The sequence below is a fragment of the Perna viridis genome, chromosome 4 (assembly GCF_037379345.1).
Source record: "Perna viridis isolate PV_CMFRI_1.1 ecotype Kerala chromosome 4, ASM3737934v1, whole genome shotgun sequence".
Lineage (NCBI taxonomy): Eukaryota > Metazoa > Mollusca > Bivalvia > Mytilida > Mytilidae > Perna > Perna viridis.
Genome location: NC_142448.1, coordinates 42,403,063 through 42,427,524, shown reverse-complemented (window position 1 = coordinate 42,427,524; position 24,462 = coordinate 42,403,063). Strand labels below are relative to the sequence as shown.

General features: G+C 32.3%; 2 protein-coding genes across 3 annotated transcripts in view; one reads left to right on the top strand and one right to left on the bottom strand.

Annotated features, from left to right (window-relative positions):
* LOC148620157 (sperm-tail PG-rich repeat-containing protein 2-like) overlaps positions 1–10,926 on the bottom strand; it is a 68,635-nt gene extending 57,709 nt beyond the window's left edge. The window contains exons 1-7 of the mRNA XM_088580780.1: positions 10,795–10,926; positions 8,643–8,764; positions 7,968–8,089; positions 7,358–7,510; positions 4,389–4,553; positions 1,400–1,633; positions 13–126 (exon numbers count right to left, since the gene is read on the bottom strand). Coding sequence (XP_088436906.1) covers positions 13–126; positions 1,400–1,633; positions 4,389–4,553; positions 7,358–7,510; positions 7,968–8,089; positions 8,643–8,754 — 900 coding nt within the window. The 5' untranslated portion in view covers positions 8,755–8,764; positions 10,795–10,926. The remainder of the gene's footprint in view (positions 1–12; positions 127–1,399; positions 1,634–4,388; positions 4,554–7,357; positions 7,511–7,967; positions 8,090–8,642; positions 8,765–10,794) is intronic.
* Positions 10,888–24,462, top strand: part of LOC148620156 (short-chain dehydrogenase/reductase family 42E member 1-like) — a 67,262-nt gene continuing 53,687 nt past the window's right edge. The window contains exons 1-3 of one of the 2 annotated variants that reach the window (XM_088580781.1): positions 10,888–10,969; positions 13,212–13,423; positions 14,140–14,235. In XM_088580781.1, coding sequence (XP_088436907.1) covers positions 13,262–13,423; positions 14,140–14,235 — 258 coding nt within the window. In that variant the 5' untranslated portion in view covers positions 10,888–10,969; positions 13,212–13,261. Of the gene's footprint in view, positions 10,970–12,011; positions 12,325–13,211; positions 13,424–14,139; positions 14,236–24,462 lie in introns of those variants that run through there. The other variant, XM_088580782.1, reaches the window with a different exon arrangement.

Genomic DNA, 24,462 nt, shown 5'->3' with positions numbered 1-24,462 from the left:
AGTTTAACAAACCTTGGATTGTGACATAAAAGGTGGGTGCTCCACTTCCACTCCTTCTGTGTTGACTTTGGGAGGTTCCGGATCAAATACACCCTTCACATCATACTTTCCAGGTCCTGGGACACCCTGTAGTAAAAAGTAGGCAATATTAGAATGAACAATCAGTATTCAATATGAAGTCAAACCTGATATAACTAAGAAAAACATTAACAGGGAAGCAGAAAATGGCAAAATTGGAAGTCAGTGCATAGTAAAAAACAGAATCATAAAAGTAAAATCAAGATCTGAAAAAGTGGAAGAAAATCTGGTTTGAATTTTTTCGGCCTTGAACTAATACATGGATTTTATTCTAGCACATTGGAATGGGGCTAAAAACTAAGGGTGCTTATGACTTAAATCATCCAAAACAGCAGAAGATCTCTTGTCTATAAATTACTTGTATTTTTAAGTGATCATGTCCTTGCAGACAACTGATAACTGAACTGAAAATATCCGTTAATCTATTGGTGTTTCAAAAACACTGCAATTCAGTAATTTCTAATTTTACAAAAATATCCCACAGTGAAATGTGAGGTGTTTTATTTTGGACATAAGCATAAAAAGTTTCAATTGATCAAAACTACAAGTAACCTTAAAATCTACTAAAAAGTCAACCAGTATGAGCTGTTTAGATAAGTCATACAAGAATATTCAAGTTTTATATTTAACATTTTACTAGCACTAAAACCATTTACTGAAAGTCAAATGACGCAGGTAGATATATTTTATTCATTAGAATTTTATTTAATCAAAGAGCACTGTTTTATCTGTAAAGCTTAATTTCAAAAATACATGTGAATGTAATCCCAATTTCATTAGTCTACATTTGATCAATGATGCATATACATCTAGACCAAGATTTATGGGCAAATGCAATTTTTACTTCCCTTAAATGAGCATTTTATGAGAACTTGACATTTACTTATAACCAAAACAAACAAAAGTTTTATGCCACAGAACCAATATTTTATGGAATAAGAAGTCTAACCTGAATATAGCTGAAATATTGCTGCTCGGGTGTTAAACCCCAACAATCAATCAATCAATCAAAAAGTCATTAACAATCCATTTGTTCAACTGTAATTTCCAGGGAATGGTATAGTTAACTTCATATAATCTTTCCATGAAGATTGTATTCAAAATAAAGAGAAAAGTTTGACAAATTTGAACAACTTTAGTGATAAAGCTAAAAATACCACTAACACATACATTTGCACTCTTCAAAAAATTTCATTCCCAAAACAAAACAAAAAAAGAAGTCCTCCTTAACCAATTTCTGTAAAAATCAATCCAAGTTTTCATTGCAACTAATTGTTCACCAAAGTGATTTCTTGCCACTGTCGAGAAATCATAAACATACTTTCTTCTCTTCCTCTTTAACAACAGCTTCATGGTATCTTGGAATTCTGGCCTCATATCTCTGTGTTTGTTCTTCAGGTACGGCATTAAGATTTTCTGCTTTCATTACTGCATCCCTATAAGGTTCATATTCACCTGGTCCTGGTCCAAACTTTCCTTTACTGAAATCAAGTCTTTTTGATGCCAAATTACCAAAGTGGATACCTTTGTAGGATTTTGTGGTCTTTGTTTCAACCTACAATATCACAAAAATGATCACCAATTAGGGAAAATTTCATATAATGTTTTTTCAGCTTTACTGTATCATGCCTATCAAGAAAAGATAGGATTCATTGGAGTTGTTTCTTGACCAAAGAAATTCAATAGTTGAAATAATGTAGATGAATTGAGGGTTTGACACTAACAGTAGTCTGGTAATCCTGTGCCACTCTTATTTGAGAAAGGACTACTTTGAAATTTTAATAGGTAGTCCTTCGGGCTACCTAAATTTATTCTTAAATTGTTATTTTACCTTAAGACAGGGCTGCAAGATTATTTTGAGGACTACCTAACTTATTGATCAGAAAGTCCTTTAGGCTACTTAGCTAAAAAAGTTGAGTGTCAAGCCCTGAAATTGGCAAAAACTTTGAAATATATTTTTTTAGTTTTACATGTAGAATGGAAACTAAACAGTTAACAAGCTTCAGACTTTATTTTACAATAAACACTCCAAAAAATACTGAAACAAGTTACATTTCAATTTTTAAGTTTTCATACACAAGATGCATTGATTTTAATACTAAATGGATATTATCATTTGAGATATTCATTTCCATTTAGCTTACAGATAAAATGATAACAAACTCTGTGATTAAAATTAACAACAGTTATGTCATAACAATTACCAAGCATGTCAAATAAGGCAACAATCTAAATACCAACTATAAACCAAATTGCTCAAAATATCCCTTTTTTGAATCATAACCATATGGCTAACCAATATTAAGATATAAATTTAGATAATCTCACTTCAACCATCCATTACACTATAATATTTCTGATCAACTGATATCATTTCTCATTAAAAATGCATGTTTCTAATTTTTCATAAAAAAGATATCTCCTAACCATCAAATCAGTTTCTTCTAATTTCAACACAGTCCATATCTTTTTACAGTAAAACATGTTTAGACCGAATCTCTTTTGGACTGGATCATTTCTTCAGTTAAGATACATGTATGTGTTTAGTTCACGAATGTTCAAAATACATTTAAACTCTTATGACAGGACTTCAAAAAGTGTCTGGTATATGCAGGTTTTTAGGTTTATTTGGGGTTTGGTTTCGACAGGTTTCACAGTATTTGCAAAAATAATCATTTGGACATTCTAATACAAAGTGAGTCACACCTCAAAGTCAATTTGAATTCACTCTACTGAAAACCCTAATTACTGCAAAAATTCACACCCGATATATTTTCTGATAGACAATCTACCTTCTGAGGACAATAAATATGCCGTCTTGCTGTTGTGACTCAGGTCAAATAATACGCCATTTCTGCAGAATGGCGTGCAATGAAGTCTTAAATCTGAATGACAATAATTAAAAGAACAGCATCACAAACTGATGACACTGTCTTGAAGAAAGAAGCACTATTTTTATAGCACAAGAATATTATAATCATGTAAATTGGATTAAATTCATTTAAAAATAGGATTTTTATTTCACATTCAGAAAATGAGTGGCTAAAAAGATCTGTATCAGGGACATAAAATTTTTTACAAGATCATACAAGAGTTTTACAAGATTAAAACTTAAAAAAAATCTTGAATGTATTAAACAGGCCTTATAATATATCCCTTTCTTTCTGCTAACCCTGCTGACCCAAATTTTTTGTGCTTAACCTAATGTTTTTAGGCCATTTTTTGACAAGCACAATTCAACTCTGAATGTGTCTACAGAACAAAACAGTCATAAACTTTTGAAAAAATAAAAATGTTATACCTACCTTCCCACCCTAGTTTTTTTTTAGAGCATGTTAGTAGAAACACATATATTTTTTTTTCTTGGCCTAGTTTTAAAAGGGCATGAAACTTATTAATTGAAAATTGAGTTTCCAGAACTATATCGTGGACCTGTGGTGCATCAAAGGGAGGGACTCAGGGATTGGAATCCCCTTTCTGTTGGAAAAATTTTGTTAATTTTGTGCAAAAATTTTTGTGAAAATGATAGCCTGGAATTCCCCTTTTATAAAAATATAAATTGAGATCCCACCTTACAAATTTGTGTCACATGAACACAAAATCAGTGATTTTGATAGCCTTTAAAAAAAGGTGCAATCTCTCTGTATCATTAAAAAAAAGTTTTTCAAGGCATTAGATAGTAATAATAAAACCTGGAAATAAACACTGATGCTATTTACTCTAGTATATTGTCAACAAATATTAATGAGCATCGAGTCAATCAAAGAGTCAAGTAGAGTGTGATTTATCAATGAAAAAAGTTTTTCTGGTTAAAATATATTTATTGGAACTTAAAACAATTTTGAATTTTGTTTAAAAAAAATAGCTAACTGAATACTGTTGTATAAGAAAAATGATTAGTAGATCAATGTAAAAAGAAATCTGCAGAAAAAAAATTGTGAAATTTTCCTTAAAACTTTTGTTCAGGGTCAGTTCTAGTAAAATTAACTACTTCAACCTCTAAAAAACTTTAAAAAAAGTTACAGTTTAAGGTTACCAAACCTACCCTATTTTTTTTCTGCCTTCCCTAGCACATTTTATGGGTATTTTTTTAATGAAATGCCACTTAACTATATTTTTTTAGTAGAGCACTATCTAAGTCAAGGTATCCCCTCATAAGTGTCTATATAAAATAATTTAAAAAATGTTTTTACGTACCTAGCTTATTAACCTTAAACCAACTTTTTTCTCCCAGTGTGGTTTTAAAATATGCACTCCAAGTTTCATAACGATAATATTAACATGATCTATACAACAGCTTTCTAACTTACAAGTTGAGGTTTATAGAAGGCTGGACCTATGGAAATATCCCTGTCTGGTGGATCCTGCTTCTTCAGAGTACCATCCTCACATTCTTCATATCCATAGGCCTGACCTGGCATGGGGATAGAGGGAGCCTCTGGTTTTCTGTGAAATTTTATTCTACTTGTCATCAACTGAAGGAGAAAATAAGTATAATGATAAACAAACAAGAAATAAAATGCAATGTTGTGTTAAGTATTCATACATTCAATTAAAATCTTATTAATTTCAGTGGGCAGAAAGTTCCTGTTTGATGTTTATGAATAGGTACATAGACAAGGGCTCAAATTAACGAAGTCCAGGACTAAATTTCTGATGCAGGACCATCTCTTAAAAATACATGGACCTACATGTGCCACCTTTTACATTCACTTATATTGAAGACCTTTACTTTCTTCTTGTGGACCTTTTAAAGTCCAGGACACTGAATAAGAACATGGCAAATTCTTTTTGGCCACACCCTCCATCCCTCCCTCCACCCACTTGAAAGTCACTTTATGATGAGATTTACAATGCGCTTCAAACAAAGTTCTTTTTTTAACCAGGAAAGTCAGATTTGTTTGTTTTGAAGATTTGGGAAAAATAAAATCTAAAGCATACATTTTTGTAAATATGTTTGCCAGTTGCTTAAACTTCATAAATTTTCACCTTCTATTAAATTTTTACATGCATTTTCTTGCACTGAGAAATGATAAGAAGACTATCTTGCAAAAATCAAAGAATTCCTGCCAAAAAGTTCAAAGGTTATGTTGTAAATTTCTGCCACTACATGTGCTATTTCTAAAATATTAAAAGATGAAGTCCTGACACTGACAATTATTGCTTTAGCATGACTAAAAGTAGCGCTCTCAGAATTTACTATGTAAACAAAGTTTAAATTAGTGATATATTATGTATCATATGCCCTAACACCCTTTTTGATGAGGCATGGCTTATTGTGGAGTGGAGTCATGGATTGGCATTTTGGAGTGGTACTTTGTGTTGTGGAGTTGTTTTTTTTTCAATCAGCCATTGACCTACTCAATAAATATATACAGTTTTGTTTCAGAAAATAACAAAAATAGATAGTAATTTTTTTTCATAAATCCTTCTATCAAATGGAAGTTTTCATTACAGAATTCCACTCCAAGACTCCACTCCACTACTCCACTTCATAAATTAAACACTATGCCTTTTGATGATCAAGAACAATAGAATTTATGTGTTTACATGTTAACTTTGCATCTTTGTTCAGAAGAAGATTTTTATGGGAAACCACAAGACCAAAATTTGACAATGTATAGACACAATGCCACCAGTTCTCCTAGCTTTGTAAAGTACAGCTTGCATGGTATGAACTGTGAAATAAAGATTAAAACAATAAAGCAGCCCAGGTCTTAGAAAAAATGTACAATATGATTTATATTACATGTATTTAAAGATTTGTGACAATAGGTTCAGTCTTGTATTGTAAATTACACCATCCCTTCACTTATGAGCTAATGCTTCAATCATTTTCACAAAAGGCAGATATAAAAGTCATTTTTTAGCTTTTAAATCAAAATTCTTCTAAAGCAGAATTTTAACAGACAGCATTAGCACAAGTCAAACTTCAAAAGACTTTCATTTTCAGATCATACACAAAATTTTCAACAACAAAAATAGTTCATCATAAATTAGCACAGGTCAAACTTCAAATGGTTTTCATTTTAAGATCATGCTTGGAATGTTTAACAAAAAGAAAAACAGAGAGCCAGAGAGATGATCGTAAAGTCTCCTATTCTAAAGGAGATGGAACATAAAGGGCTCTAATTGGTCTTAAATACAACTGAAAATAAATCTTTTTAATGTGTTAATTGTCAATTTGGAGACTTAAAGGTACAATTACTGTGAAACATAAGGATTTTGATTTTTTTTTGCATTAAAATGACAAAAAGAACTGCTTGAAATTTACCAAAATACAGAAATTCAATTTATTTTGTCTTTTTCTACCAACTACCATTTGTAACATGGAAATAGTGTCCATAGCCAAGAAACAACTTCATATTTAGTGAAAACGTTCATTATGTAAAAACATTAGTTCTTTATTGAGTATGGACATGAATGAAAAAACAGTAAAATTAACCATTTTCAACTGTTTCGGTTTCCATGGCATATATTTGTGACTTCATTGGTCCATCATTAGAATGAAATAAAACCACAACCTTTTCATTTTTCAAATATTTATGTAGTACTCCAGTTAAGAATCATGCAAAATGTGATATATGGTTGGAAAGCCTATATATTTTTGATATTTTGTTTAAAATGTTATAGTAAACAGAAATTAATATGCGGCTTTCATATAACTTGTGCTCTTAGAAGATAAAAATTATATAGAATGTGCTGTAGAATTCAAAATTAAGGGAGACAACTCTGTAAATGCACTAAAATGCAATAGAAAGCATTGGATTTTCAATGTGAATTATATCCTAAGAGCAGACAGATTGGATTGAATAATTATATATTTCATCATATGGACCTATAATGCAACTTAATTACAAAAATAAAAATAGTAAAGTAAAGATGTGACAAAAATGTCCATGAGACAAACACCTAAGCAGTCATACATGTATACAAATAATGGTCAAAAAATGGGAAGGAAAGGCAAAATGTTCAAAACAGCTTAACTGGAAAATTATATTTTGGATTTTGCTGAAAACTAAACCTAATCTGTATTTTATGATACTAAACAACTGTACAAAGTTTCTGGAAACAGTCTGGGGAAAGACAGACAGTCATAATTTTCCCAGTATAAATGTTAATGCTTACTAGATGAGCTTTCAAATTTTCCCCTAATGTGCTAGAATGCTCTTTTTCACCTGGATTACACTGGCAATGCCTGCCCTTTTCAAAATCTGCAGGGAACACAAATTCATCTTTTATTTTATTCTTTAATGAATTTTGCTTTCTTAACACTTACAGATCCAGCTTTGTCTTTATCCTGCATGGCACCAGGGGCTGATTTGGAGGCTCTGAATTCTGTGTATTTCTCTGTACTGTAGGAACCAGGTCCTGGGTTCTCTGTAGCTACCTCATTAAAACGCTTGGATCTGTTAGCTAGTGTTCTTCCACCCTACAAATATACAACAGAGATGTGTTTGAAAGACTTGAATTTGGATAACAGATATCTACAAAACAAAAAATAATAAATATAAACAAGAAATGACAAGTGTTCTATAAATAAACGCTTACTTTCAATGATGAACCATCCTCTGCAGAATTTCGGGAATGCAATAATTTGTGTATACATGTATTTCTTCTTCGAAGACATTACCAAGAACTCAATTAAATTGAGTCTTATTACATAATCTTTAATACACATCATTTCACTTATTTTCATAATAAACAGAGCAGATAATAATGTATTTTCTCTGGTTGGTTGAAAGATAATTGAAAATCGATTTAAGCTGAGTTTGTTCTCATCATAACATATTAAATCTAAATTGAATACCACAAAAACAATGAAAACCAAAAATAAATCCAGTGTATATATTTTTACATTGTATATTTTTGTTCAAATAATAACTTACAACTACTTGGTCCTGGGCAAAGCTTGGATCATAGTGACCTGGTCCTGGGGCTGCAACTGTTTGGTCTGGGATGTTTAGGAAAGTTTCTCTACTTGTCATGGAAAGGAATGGGGCATAGCCATCTGTTAACGAGATAAACATTGTTAACAAATTTTCAAAGTAAAATAAAAAATAAAAGCAATGACAATACATTTGTATCTATTTATATATATTAGGCAAAAAAAAAATACCTATGTTTCAACAAACCCTATAAACCCTAATTTTTTTGTTCCTTTGTTCCTTTCCTCAACTTTTCATGCCATTTTTTGGCAAGCACTACTGTCTACAACACAAACTAATCAAATATTTTTGAAAAAATAAAAGTTTTGCCTACCTACCCATCCTAGTTTTTTAGTGCATGTTAGCGGAAACACAAGATTTTTTTTCTTGACCTTAATAATTTCACATTTTAAGGCCTTTTTTTCTATATTTTTATTAAGGTAAAGTAAATATTATAGTTTCATCAAACAAAGAAAAAGCAATTTTTCTGAAATTCCAAAAACTCTTAATGAGTCAGAGTGTCCACAATTTGAAATTGTATTTGTGATCTCTTCATGACATGTAAATGCTACAATGATCATTCATTTGAAAATTTAATAAGCATATAGACACTGTAAAGATACAAATTCATTTTACCTGCTTTGAGTCTGGCTTTGGTTGCAGCATTGGAATCATAAGTCCCTGGACCGACATTACCAGGTGTAGAACCAATGGTTTTTATCAAATCTCTTGGAGCTCTATCATACATGTTGAGCTATCTGAAACAATGAATAATCAAGACCAATCAATAAATTTCAAAGGATTTAATATAAAGACAAAAGTACAAAACAAACTTATATCTTGTTTTCTGTGGTCAAGCTTTCAAAGGTTAGGTAGATTTTAAAACTGTAGATAAACAGATGTACATGTAGATGAAAGAATTTTATACTGAGAAATATTTTTTAATGTAGACTATATAGAAAGCATAGACATGACTTCAAAAGTGCTTAATTTTAAAATAGTCTAATATTTTAGGACAGGAAAAAGTGGCACAAAAATTTTAGGTAGGTCATGTACATGTAGCAGGAAACATACATATCATTTTTGGTGGTCTAAAGTGGCATACAATGTACATTCATGATTCATTGCCCTGCACATGTATTTGATAGAGTTGCTCTGAGTCAAGTACTTTCCATACAGTGTTTGAAAAACATTTGCTGTAAGAAAATAACTGGTATTTAATTTCTGAATTTTACATTGAATGTAAACATACTCCATAGATCATGATTAATTGTCAATTACATTAAAAATGAGAGCACTATGATGCTGATATCTGCTAGTTTAAAAGCAGATATCATCAAGAAAAAAGTGGTTGCATTGGATTATCTTGGTGCTACATTGCACAGGGAACTATGTGTTACCCTCGTCAGTTTCACGTTGAAAGCAATTGGGTACATTTGTGAGTGAACAATTTACAACTACAATGTATGTAAAGCTCTGTCAGGCTTTTAGAAGAGGGTGTGGTTCAAGCTAGAATATCTGTGAAACAACTATTCTTGGTTTAACTATTTGCATAAAATCTCACCAAATGTGGAATCAGGCCAGTAAGAACTGGTGTAGATTTTTCGATTGAAAGCCCTAAATTTACATGTATACTACTCAGCCACACTGTTAGTGTTAAGTTTTAAATAAAGTTTCAATTACAACTTACATTGAAGATGGAAAAACAATCAACGATTTTTGTTGTTGCTTAAAGCTAAACTGCACTGAACAAGGAAGCACTGGAACCTCATTTCAGACAATTCAGTTGAAGATACAACCCTGTATGTCAAAGAGCATTCAAGGAAACCAAGGTTATAGTGGTAATCAAAAGAATGCAATCCAGGGACAAAGACCAGAGATGGAAAACAGACATACACAACAAAGAACATAAAGTAACTAAAATCATACATACAAAGTAACAAAAGCAAATGAGCAACTCGTACTTCACTAAAAACTGGGAGCATGGACCAGGTGTACCGGTAGGGTAAGCGTCCTCTGCTTTTCTAGAAACACCTGCTGAGTTCATTAAAAGTCAAGTCCGGGGTAGACAATGAGGAAAGGAAAACTATGACCTGTTGAATAAACCAGTTTTCATGGTGCAGATGGATACACCATAACGATCCACGAGTTCATGATGACGACCATAAAACTTCTGTAGTGACAACTTCAATCTTGTAGCAACATAACCCTGTTCCAGAAGCCTATTTGTTAGAGTTCTAGCGCAATACAAAAAGTCTGCGTAGTTTTGGCAAGCTCTGACATAACGTATGAGTTGTGATATGAACACTCCATACACAGGTGCTGAAGGGATGTACAAAACATACAAATGTACCTCATATCATATACATTGTATATATACATGTAGTGAGTGCCCTGCACCCCCTTGGAGTTGCTTGTAAAAGGTGCAAAATTATCAAAGGATGTTAACTGTGCCATAAAAAGAAATTGTATTACATTATATATAGAACTAGAAGGACAAATTCTTTATTCGGGTAAAAATACTCATCAGTATTTTTTGTGCACTGTACTGATTATGGTTAAGTTGGTAAATTTTAAACATATGATAAATTAACAAAATCCTCCTCTGAAAACTGGATTGCAATTAAGCATTTACCAGAGGTAGAACATGAGGAGTATTCAAAATTTAACAATAATAAATACGTGAACTCATAATCCATCGATCAATTCCTGATTTTACTTGTACTTGGAACTATATTTAAGGGTATTCACTTCAACAGTTTACGTGATTAAGTGTATCTATTCTTACCTTTGGTTTCAATACGATGGGGAGAAGGGAAATTGACCTTTTTTTGCTTATTTTTTACTGCATAACATATGATTTACATTGTTGTCAAGGAGAAATGGCCGACACCGGAAGTTATTCAATGGGCAGATAACTCGGGATGTAAACAAAGAAATACCCGGCAATATTACTAATTAAGGTGGTTTTAGGAATATTGAAGAAGTTTTACATATATGGGTCCAAGTTCATTGCCCTATCATGAAAGTGACCCATTTTATTTTCGTTTGATATTGCTGTCAATACAATTTTCAAGACGTGCGTGAAACTTAAATATTTTGTCCAAATGGCATGAGTGACCTATGATCAGATACTCCTGCTGTTATATATGCATACGTCTAACACTTCAAGAAATATTTCCGAGGCTCCTGGATATCGTTTTCAAATATAAGCTTTCATCAGGGGATGGTGACATTATCTTAAATGTGTAACCTGTATCCATAACAACCTTCCCCCTACCCAAGTTCTATTTTGCCAATTACCTTATCATTATTGATATTTCCAGCTGAAATTTGGTACACATTTACAAAATGACATAATGGCTAGGCTAGAATTAATGATTTTCAATTTTTTGTAGTAATAATTAATTTTTATTTGATTTTCTGCTTTCAAAAGAGGTCTAAAATGTATAACCTGGAGTTCCTTTACCAAAAATCGAAATGTGATATTTTTGTTGTCTACAATTTTAATGCACATTTGACCTACTGGTACACCTGGTCCATGCTCCCTGTTTTTAGTGGAGTTTGAGTTGCTTATTTACTTTTGTTGCTTTGTACATATTGTTTTGGTTATTTTATGTATTTGGTTGTGTGTCTGTTTTTCATATCTGGTCTTTTGTCCCTGGATTACATTATTTTGATTTCCACTAAAATTTTGGTTTGCTTGCTTAGTCTTTCACATTAGATCATCATAATATTATCAAAATATTCATGGACTATAAATTCAATCGCTTAAGACTGTTTTAATGTATATATGAGACTTTCTTTTTCATCCTGGATAAGATTGTCTTCATTCTTTGCTGGTACGGTGATTGACACTAGGTACAGTATAGAATTCAGACTCAGTCACTTCTTTTTTGAAAACCTTTCAAAACGTTGCCCAAAGTCTTTAAGTGGTGTTTTAACCTCTTGATGTTTTCAGAAAAAAAACATAAAATTTGGAAAAGAAAGTGCGAAATAGTCAATTATTTGTTTGGTTCAGTAACTTCTGGTTACACATTTACACCTTTTGAAATCAGAAAACTGATCAAACAAGAAATATAAGAAAATATTCATCATTATCCTGACTTATAATAGACTTTTTTACATCTCATGCATTTTTTAGTTCTTAATAACTCACCTTAATAATAAATATTTTAGCAAAACATTATTTGGGTACGGGGAAAAGTTTGTGGTACGGGTACACCAATTACCTATATAGACAACTTTTTACATCAAATCTGGAGGAAACTGGCTAACTGTTTCATAATGGACAAAGAAAGGATATCAGATTTGAAGGGTGCAAGAACAGTTCTGTATAGTTTTGTGGAAATTTGTATCTAAACTGAAAATTATCTGAAATGCTTCTATGATATATGTATCATTTAAAAATTTTTAGTAGTGATTGATTGAAATGTCTGTTCCCTTTGCTCCCATTGCTAAGATCTTATTGTTGACCCCAGATGAACTCGATATAGATAAAGAATTTTTTCAGTTCGAAAGTGAATGTTAATGCCATCTATTTGTACTTAACACATATATACACATAAACAGATGGATTTAAAACCAGATTTTAATTAAGGTGCAGTTTGTTTTGTCTTGAAAGCTACATGTTGTAACATATACATTGTTAAAACTTTCAATACTCCCAATCACTTTGAAACAGATCAGGCTGTACAGTTGGGTTGATGGTCTGTCCTTCCATCATTCTGTCTGCTTCCTCACATTTTAGTATCATAAACTGTTTGTTAGATATTAATGAAACTTAGCATGCATGTTCCATGTGTGATACACATGCCGTATTGATTTTCAAGTAGTCTTAGGGTTATCGTAAGTATAACATAAACTTTGCCATTGAGACCTCTTTTTGAAACTTTTGCTCCTTTTATGCATAATTTGGGAAAAAATTAGCAAATTGTAGCCATCGCCCCCTTTCATAAATTTTTGGATCTCCTGCTTTGCCGTCCAGGGATACCCAGTGTGCATATTTATACCTTTAATGAAACTACATTTTGGATTAAAATTAAACTTAAAGATTTAATGAAACTTCTTGAAAGTTTATGAGACATAGGAGAGTGGGGAATATCCATTTATGAACTTTGCTCATTCCCTCTATCTCTAGTTTATACTTCATCTTTCAACTCACATTGGGAAGCTCAATTATCATATTTGCATTTATTTTTTCAGTCTAGAAAATAAAGCTATCTACATTTACACTTTTTGGCAATTGGACTGAAATGAGTAAAAGAGGGAGTACAGAGACCTGGCTAGTGACAGGTGGAGGTGGGTACGCAGGATACCATCTTGGAAAGAAGATAGCAGAAATTGGACACCATGTAATATTGTATGACATTATAGACCTGCAGTGGCCATTGCTGAATGGCATGAAGTATATACAGGTAAACATGTGTAGTTATTTTGTGTGAATTGTATTTTTTATAGGTGTTGTCTAATAGTGACTGTGTCATAAAAAAGCTGTTTTTGAAATAGAAAATTGGTACTTCTAGACATTGATGACAAGAAGAAGTTTTAGCAAATTTCAAAATAACAGTATTAACTTTTTTGTTTAAGTAATCTATTACAAAAATTTCTCCCTGTCAAAGCCAAATTGGAGAAGTGAGCACAAACATGGAGATATTTTGCTCACTTCTCTCTTTAGATTAGGCCCTGTTTTAAATGTGAATCACTTTATATCAGCACCTATTTAAACCTTTCAATTTTTGCCATCTGTTATGATACATGAAGGGAGGGGTATCACCCCTCTTTGCCTTCTACTAAGATAGGGAGGGGTATCCATTCTGTATCATTTTTTGTAGAGTATTTATTATGTAAATAATGCCACTTGTAATTTATATTTATCTGTATGATGGAAATGTATTTTACATTAATGTTTCACAAATTAATCAGAACTAAACAACTGGCTAGATTGGTGGTGAAGCAGCCCTGATTCTTTGACAATGAAAAGGACTGAACATACGTGTAAGTGTGGAGCCAGCACAATTTCTTGCACACCTATTGATTACAGACTCAAAACATACATAATATGCATAAACTACCTTTAATCCTTACACTTATTTGACTTCATACTAATAATGACCATTAAAAAACTTTGCAGGGGAGTATAACAAATCCAGATGAAGTAGAGAAATCTTTTGAAGGAGTTGACTGTGTTTTCCATATGGCGTCATATGGTATGTCTGGCAGAGAACAGGTAGGTATTTCTGATTTCTGATCAACTTTCACACCTTCTAACCACTTTAAGGAAAAAAGTGTTCTTTTTAGAAATGTTATTGTTCCCAGCTGATTAGATCACAAAAAAAATGGAGCCGTCACAAAAGTTTTTTTTAGGTAAAAATGGAAATTTTTTTTGGGATTTTTTTGATTTTTTACGTCTCCTGTCCAACTTTCTTCCGTGTATTATTTTTTTTGGCATTTCTGAAGTCTGTGGTACTTGCTGGTGTAACCTACGATAACTTCCGAGTGGAAGTAGAAAGATGAACAGATTCACATTGTCATCGTCTGTCCAGCTAAAATATACCGAAAACAACAAAATCAAACCGTTGATTCAAAACAGACTTTTTAGTTATCTCACCAGTGCAACATGGAATGATGTTTCTTGATGATATAATAGAGCCTGATCAGATCAGACTTAAGAAAACTGACAGTGTTCTCGTAAATCGTGTCCAATAAGCTCAACGGAAAGTCTACTGTGTTTGAGCCCGACTTTGAGGAAGAAATCAGTGTGGTTCAAATAAAATAGTTCAAAGTTCTTGATTTTATTAACAAAATGCAAAGTCTAGTAATTATTCCATGTAGTCAAAGAAAAGAGTATTTTTATTTTCTTAAACATCATTTTCCAGGACACTTTTTTATCGTTTTGTATCAGCAAACATCTTCATTCTCAAAGAAATATTGAAAGCATCTGCTGACATCTTTTTAACTCTTCTTGTGCTTCAAATACAAAGAAATGTGAGACATCAATGATACAAGTATGCTGATGGTTCATGGTACATAAAATTTAGGAACGGGTATGGGGAAAATTTAACATATAAAAAGCAAATCTTTGTACATGTAGATCTTCAACATTATGAAGGAATATAAGTAAGCCCCAATCGGCTCAGATTTTATATGAGTGCTTGGTCAATCATTCAAAAAAAAAAAAACAGACCTAACTACCTACCCATTGATGAAAATCAGGGTCGGGTTTGTGCAAACTGAAATATTTTTAAGTGTGGCCTTATTTGTTTAATTTCATCGTACTGTCTTCAAAGCAAGTTGTTTTGTTTTGTGATGTTACACACAAAGAGCACAACTTTGTTTGGACACTGCCAAGATATGATACATACAAATATAAAAGTAATCTGGTTTTTTTTGTGTTTCATCTGGTTACAACTTTGTAAACCTTATACATACATTCCATTTTCATTCTTGTATTTTCAAAATTATTTATGTTATACACCCACTCGTTGAGTGGGTGGTATATTGGAATCATCTTGTCTGTCTGTCTGTTATTCTATCCATCATTCATCCATCTGTCTAATTTTCATTGCAATTATCTTTGCTCCCAATGGATGGATTGATTTCAAATTTGGTATGTGGCTTTATGTAGATGTGACATGAAATGGTAGAGATTTTTTTATGCTGTCACACTGTCTGATATTCTTGGAACTTTGCCATTTTTCACTTTATGGAATGATAGAAGAAATTTTCCTCGCAAATCTTGTCTCCCAATGGATTGATTGGTTTCAAATTAGGTGTGTTACTCAATATAGGTGGGGCATATGCTATAAGCAATTTTTAGTGCTGTCGGATATCAACCTCCTTTACAAGTGGGGGTATCCCTAGCAACACAACCTGTGGCTCTTAATGTTTGGTATACATTTAGTTTGTAATAGATTTCTAAGACTCAAACCCATGTATTGGACTTTAAATATACATTTATATTGCATATAAATATGCTCTGGCTTCTGTATGTCTTGTTTTGTTTTCATCATGATTTTATTTTTATGTTACTGAGTATATAGGGGCAACTCTTTTATTGTAACTGTGTGTAAGGATGTTTTGGGGCCAGCTGCAGCCTGCCCTGTGGTGTGAGGGTTTCCTCATTGTTCACTGAAGACCAATTGGTGGCCTTGAGCTGACATTTTCATTTCGGTGGGGTTGTTGTCTCTTTGACATATTCACCAGACCTATTCTTGTTATATCTGTTATTATGAAAGATTATTATAATTATTATTGAATATTTCTTGAAAAATGTATACAATTGCAAAAGATTCAATGGCTGTAGTGTGCCATGGATTCTTAACCTGCCTACCCTAGGTGCACCTGATGTTTCCCCTGTTTTTTGGGCAGAGTCCATATTGCTCATGCTTTAGTTTTTTTGTTTTACAACTTGTTTTCCTTATCTTCAAGTTCTTTTTAGCTCACCTGGCTGATGGCCATGTGAGCTATTGCCATCACTTTGCGTCTGTTGTCGTCGTCCGTCGTCATCGTTGTTAACAAATTTTAAAAATCTTCTCCTCTGACACCACTTGACCAATTGGAACCAAACTTAGTATGAATGTTTCTTGGGGTATCTTGCATAGAATTGATGTGGGGATTTTTGATCCCTTGAAAAACATGGCCACCGTTACTAAAAATAGAACATAGGGGTCGGACAGTTGTTTTTCACATATATCTCCAAAGCTGTTAGGTTTCGCCAAATTCTGACAAGGTAAAAGTGTTCAGCATGATGAGATCTATCTATGGTTAAATTTTCATTTAATCTGTTTAGCCATGTTGGAGATATTGCCCTTTTTTGACATTTTTTTGCTATTTTGAATGTTATTTCTTTCAAAAATCTTCTCCTCTGACACCACTTGACCAATTAAAACCAAACTTGGTATGAATGTTCCTTGGGGTATCCTGCATAGAACTGATGTGGGGATTTTTGATTTGTCAAAAAACATGGCCACCGTTACTAAAAATAGAACATAGGGGTCAGACAGTAGCTTTTCGCATATATCTCCAAAACCGTTAGGTTAAGCATAATTATTTCAATTGCTGAAATGACCCTTATTATAAGGCCTTCAAAAGTCTTCAGGGATCAAAGTTGTCAGGTTGTCAGGCGTCTCCTTGTAAGAGTTATTATCCTTTTAAAATGCCTTTTTTTTTTTTACAGTTTTCAGCCAATATCTTGAAAACTGTGATAAATAGAAAGAAACTTTCAATCGCTGAAATGACCCTTAAGATAGTCATGTTGAGTCAAAATTGTTGGACAATTGCTTGTTAAATTTATTGCTCTTGAAAGACAAACTTTAACCAGGTGAGCGATTCAGGCTCCTGAGAGCCTCTAGTTTTATGTTACTGTAATAAATCTGGCTACATTGCGTGTGTTGATTGTATTTGAATTCACATTCTTGCCATGTTTTTGGATTTTGATGTACCTGCATTGTCCCATTATAGCAGTGTTTGAAATAAGTGATAACCTGATAGACACTGTCTATGAAAAATCATGCAGGGCAACACTAGAATCCAGTAATTTTATATACATTCAACAGAACAATACATGAAAATTTGTTGTAGGTCTATGATGAAAGAAATCTAGTTAGTTAGTTATACACCCTTTCATGTTAACAGCAGTAGATGAACATATGTGAGATATACACGCGGAGAAGAACCAAAAAATTCTCCTCATGGAAGTGTATATTGAGCATATTCATTGACCTTCATACAAGGATCTATTGACACTTTGGTATATCATTTTGGCTAATATTGCCTGTTAATGTCCATAAATTACTACAGGCTTTCAAGTAGGTGGCTAATGGCTAAAAAGCTGAGACTGAATGATTAGGACACTGCTTCCAACTAGAAGTTAAAAAAATATGCATGTTAGTTCATTAATTGTTTATTAGTTTATTAATTTGTTAAGCAAAACACTAAATCCTGCATTCATATTTGTGTATAAAATCTATATTGCCATAAAATATAATCCGTCATAATTGAAAAAATTGTTCAATTAAAGCAACAACTTAATTTTTTATACCCCTCTAACGAAGTGGCAAGGTATTATTTGATATCCTCCTAAAAGTTGTGTGTCCATTCACATGTAAAAGTTACATACAAACCATAACATTGATCATCTTTTTTCTTGCTCTCCTCCTTTGCATTTTTTACTGAAAGTAAACTTACACCCCTGCCGAAATTCTTAGTTACAAAAAAAATTAGGAAATTTAAAAGTTCAAAAAAATGAAAAGTGACGAAAAATTAGGTCAAGAAATAATTAGAGTCATAACTGTAAAATGCACCACATGAATATTTTGTTAATCTTGGTAGAGGTATTTCATTTGTAAAATGTTACAAATTTTTAGTTAAAACAAAAGTATATTTTACATAAGTTTGTTATTTTTTGATACCTCATGAATTACCTTTTATGCAGAGACATTTCCAGTAGAGTTTAATTTAACTAAGATTTTATACTTTTAATGTGCTCAAAGTAATTACATTGTGATCAAGGACAGAAACAATCCCTAAGTTAACCTACTGTAAACATAATCCTTTTCAAAGTGTACTAATTTTTTGCTACTTTCATGTTGGAAAGGAAAATGCAAAAAAATAGTACCTGAGAAATTGATTATTAACATTATATACTACTAATCTTTTGGTTTTTTTTTAAACCACGGAAGATGATATAGTACCTGAACCGATCCGTGCAACAAAAATTGCGCTCAGTCATCAATCACTGATCAGTTTCTGGTCAGTCATTGATCTGTCAAACTGATCCATTAAACTGTTGATTGCATCATGTGACCACAGCGCGGTCAATGTATTTTACGGTTTTTGTTGTTTTCTTTGTAAATTTTACACATATTTACATAATGTAATAGATTTAAACATCAGTTTATAGAATTATTTTACTTTTATTTTATTTTAAACAGATCTTACTTCACTTTACATAACAAAACTGCAATCAAATCGGTCACCGGTCATCAGTCATCGATCTATCAGCGATCAATCAGTCAACGGTCATCGATCCATCAAATCGTTGCACAGATTGGTTTAAGGACTGTACCCTGGAATACATTCACATGACAGATTTTGCAAAAATTGAATACTGCAAAGTTTTATTAGAGCTTCAAATTTGAACCTTAAGAGCACTGATAGCCTGCTTTCAGTCTAAACAGGAAGTTAACATGTATTACTGAGTAAGGATCATAACTAGTTTCTTATCTTTAACGAAAACAAAATATTTATTTGTTTATAGCTCACGTCTTTTTAAATAATGAAGAAAAGTTCCACCTAAGTGAACGTAAAATGGCATAATTTTTTTTGGTCCCCTTTCGGCAAATGCCAAAGGGGACTTAGGTTTGCACTCCTTCCGTCCGTCAGTCTGCCTGTCAGTCTGTCAGTCCGTCAGTCACACTTGGTTTTCCGGACTTTTCTTTGTAATGCATCATCCAATTGATTTCATATTTGGTATATAGTCTTATCATGACAAGTTACAAGTTAAGTTTGAATGATGTTACGGTTGAAGGATTTTTACAGAAGTTATGGCCCTTGGACATAGAAAATTTCATGAAATTTTATGTTTTTCAGACTTTTTTTTGTAATGCTACATCTAATTGATTTCATATTTGGGATATAGTCTTATCATGACAAGTTACAAATTAAATTTAAATATTATTGCGGCAAAATGGTTTATATGGAACTTATGGCCCTTTGACATAGATAATTACATAAAATTTTCTGTTTCATCATTTTGATGCAAATTGCTGCTGTCATGCTAGAGTTATTTGCCCTTTAATTCATAATAATGAAGTTTTTTTCAACTTTCCAGGTGATAGAAAAAGAATAAAATGCATAAATTGCATGCCTTAAAAGCTAGATAATATATGTACAAGGGCAGAGTTCACATGTTTACAAGCTACTAATATATAACCATCAAAAGGCAATATACTCATTAAAAGTGAAACATTACATAATTACAAACCCCTGCCTTAAAAAGCGAAAAAAAAAAAAAAAAACACAAATGAAGAAAATAGAGTTTGTTTTTAAATTGAAAATATGTCTACCTTCTATAAATAGGTTAATAAAAACATTGATTTGGTGATGACACTGTTACTGCTCATTTAAACAGTTTAAAATTTTTAATTTAATTCAGTACAAAAATGTTTTGCACTAAAATGTTGAAGGATTCATAATTACTTTTATATGATCGCAAAAAAATTGTCTTTCTATAATGGTATGGTCCAATGACATAATCATTGGCACCATTGTCATAGGTGTCTTTGGCATTTGATTTCCAAATAAAAGCTTGGATATAAGTGTATGGATCTTTATAAAATCGTACCAAAAATTGCCCTTTCACAAAAGAAGGGCGTGGATTGATTTTCAAGGATTTTGACTTGAACCGTTTAGAAATCAGGGCCCAAAAAGGGGGCACCAATCTTATATTGTGTCAAACATTTAATTGCAGTCTAAATCTTATAGCTCTATCAAGCTTGACTGGTGCATCCATACTTACATTAACTGTTCATAGTTCAACCTTAGCGGTTATATCAAGCTTCACCATGTGAAGTGTTCTATTGAACTAAGTAATTTTTTATACTTTAACTAGGTGTGTCTAGAAAAGCAAAGGATGCTTACCCTAACAGTGCACCTGGTCCATGCTCCCAGTTTTTAGTGGAGTCCGAGTTGCTCATTTACTTTTGTTACTTTGTATGTATTATTTTGGTTATTTTATGTTCTTGGTTGTGTGTGTCATTTTCCACATCTGATCTTTGTCCCTGGATTACGTTCTTTTAATTTCTGCTAGAATCTAGGTTCCCTTGGTTACTCCTTTACCATTGAGCCTAAATAAACTTTGCTGTATTATCTTAGACCTGTTCCAGACGGCATCCTCTTTCACTACTGTTTGGTTTCAATAAAGTAGTTGTTGTCTTGTGGGCATTTTTCTTTACATTTCTGTTTTACCATTTTAAGTGTCTGGTGTTCGTAATTCCTCAAAGTTTAGCAAGGTTGAGTAATTCTTTAATTGAGAATGTCTGTGAATGAAGCAGGTATATTAACGTAACTTTCTCCATCGAAATGGTATGTATTGAACCTAAACACCTCCGTCATTAGGTCTAATTAGAAATGCTACAAATTAAAGACAGGATTTTTTGTTCTCTATTGATGTTGCACTGATCGGCATTGAACTTACACTTTCACCTATTATTATTTACTTCCTCGTTGTTTAACTAATTGGATCATTATAGAAAATTTGCTAGTTTTAGTTTCTGTTTTTTTGGTTTGTTGGGAGTCAAAAATGTTTTATTAATCAGCCCTTTGCTTGTTTTGACAGTAAATATAGCGATTTTTTACAGTGCAATAAGTCTGTTGCGCTACATATATTTTGACTACAATATTGTTATGTAAGAACACAATGGGAATAGCATACCTTCTACAATAATTACAAATTCTTAGTAGGGTTGTAAAGCTAGCTTTTCTGAATCTCCTATTCTTCTTTTACAGCTGCTCATTGTTGTCTTGTATAATCTCAATCCTACCATAAAACCACAATCATAGGGTGTGCTTGACATCTCATGAAATCATTTCAGTCTTCACCTGCTCAAATCTGTTAAGACTGGAAACAACAGGACATAATTTTATAACTATTGAATATATGTTGTATAACTGAAATAGGATCAATGCACCTATACAAAGAACTGAATGATCTGATTTTATTTTGAATCAGTGTCCTTAAAATCTAAAGTGGATATGACCCCACACCATTTTAGGGTGGTGGTGGTGGATTTGTTTATTTTGCACCTACATTAAAATTTTTGATAAGGGGAGACATAACTTTAAATCTCTTTCTCTACATTCACTGTTGAGTTCAAGTAAGAGAAGGTCCACAGTCTGTGATCTGTCCTACCTTCAAAAGGACTTAGTTGGAGTGATTCAGAAATACTGAAAAAAGGGGAGGGGACAATCCAGTGATTCCCATTTTTTTTCATATTATCAACCAACACCTCTTGGATCTGCATACAACCTAGCTTAAGAACAGTCCTTCATTAAAACATTTGCTATATGATAACTTTTGATTAAACACTGAAACAGAAATTACTTTTTTATTAAAATTGCTGGTATACATGTATTTTTTATGGTTTCTTTTTTTTGTCATTATTTTTTTTTTGGGGGGGGGGAGTTTTGGCAGAAGAAAATGGCTACACAAGCTTGCATTGAAACAATGGAAGTTGTTGAAAGTGATTCATCTGCTTGAAACCATGAAAATGCTATTGAAGGTTGTGGTTCCAAAAGATCATCTAGTACAAAAATGTATCCTAAATGTAATTTCAAACTATCATACAAAAATCCCTAGAGGCCCTAGAGAACCAAGGTTACCTCATGCTCAGAAAGTATGGAAAATTATAAAGTGCCTACCCACTGCTTTTTTGCCAGTCAGGACCCCCCTTTCTAAATTTCTGGATGCACTGACTGAAGACCAGACAGAATTAATACCATGAACAATAAGTTCTTGTATCAGTTGTTCCTGGACATCAACTCTCATTCTACACTGTCATGGTAAAACCATCAGAAAAACAACTCAGCATTACTGTGAAAAAAAACAGTCAGGTGATATTGTTTTTAGATTATTTCTTTATCAGTGCCATGATTGGTGTTCATTTTCTTTTATTACTTCCGAACAATTGAAATGGAACCAGACCAGACAGTGTGATACATTTTATACTAATTAGAAAAGCTTGGTGTCTTTGGTTTGTGCATTACAGAGTTTTAACCTGGAATTTTATGTGACAGTTTAAGTACCTGCATCTGCAGAGGAAAAAAGGTAGACTGGGTTGATACCATTTTGATTATCTCCCCTTTGAAGCTACTGACAGGTGTAAGGCTTATTTATTGTTACTTGGTCCAATTAAAATTAATGATAAAAAAGCAATAATATTTATAGAACGCAATATAAACAGAAGTATATCTGCAATAATGGGCACTTGATTACTTTAACACTCGCCAAATTTTAGGTACTGGGTTCAAATCATTAGTTATTCTTATTTTTCTTTAATCCTCGTACAATTAACAAGGAATCAAAATGTATCATGTTATTATGTTTATTGGGTGTTCTCTCATGGAGCACATAATATCATCAGAAATATTGTTTTCTGAAGAAATAGATGAAGAGGTACTTAATCTAATGGCTCATACGAAGTGGTAAACTATCTCGGAGTTATGTCTACTTGTGATGTAACCACAAATAACGTTAAGTTGAGTTTGTATTTTGGTATTTTGTTTTTTCTTCTTCATTTTCTGTTGATATTGGTATTTTTAGTTGAGTTTTTGTAATAGTATTGCTCGCCTATACTTTTCTCTGCATTTGTTACAGAGTCATCAAAAGCAATGTTTGTGGTATGATTAATCCAAAAGTGTAAATATCCAAATATGTTCATGAGTGGTGGAGCAAATTATAGATATTTCATTGGCATAACAGTTTGTAAGATTTACAAATGTGAACTGAATGTTTTATTTCTCACCTTGGGTCTAGCGAAACCTAGGAAATGAATTATTTCCCATTGACCTGTTTTAAATAATTTGAGGTTATGTAAAAGAATGACTAAGAATTCATCCACCACTGTTGTGGAGGTATGATTTTCAATTCTCTTATGTGGCTCTACATCAGCCTTTTTCTCACGTATCTTAGATTTAATAATCTTGCATTTTCAATTTTTCTCTAACTTAATGAATATTAGGCCAACTTAGACTTTTCGCATGACACTTCTCCTTTTTATCAGTGACTTAAACAGTTTTCCATTATTGGCAAGTTTTATACTTTTCAATTATTGGTAACTTTTACACATTTCCATTATTGGAAACTTCAACACTTTCCATTATTGGCAACTGTAAAACTTTTCCATTATTGGCAACTTTAACACTTTCCATTATTGGCAACTTTTACACTTTCCATTATTGGCAACTTTAACACTTTTCCAATGTTCTAACTGCCTTATATTTTCTCTCTTAGGCTGCTACTATGCTACTGAAAATATTGGAAATTTCCATTGACTAGGCTGTTTCAATGTTGTTATGAAATTCAGTTTTGAATGTATTTACTTTAATACTGCAATAAATCTATGTGTTTATGTACATTAAAGTTCATTCAGAAACTCTTGCATACATTTATTATAATTTGTCATATTCATATTATGTTTTATTTTATTTTATTTTTTTCTTTGTTGTTGTTGATGTTGTTGTTGTTGTTGTTGTTTATTGTATTGTTTTGTTGTTTGTGTTGTTGGTATTGTTGTTTATTGTATTGTTTTGTTGTTTGTGTTGTTGTTGGTATTGTTGTTTATTGTATTGTTTTATTGTTTGTGTTGTTTTTGTAGCTGAAATGTCTCATTTCTGTCCCATGACTTTTGTGCCTTGAATATCCTAATAGCTATTTTCATCTTTTTGATTCTTTAAA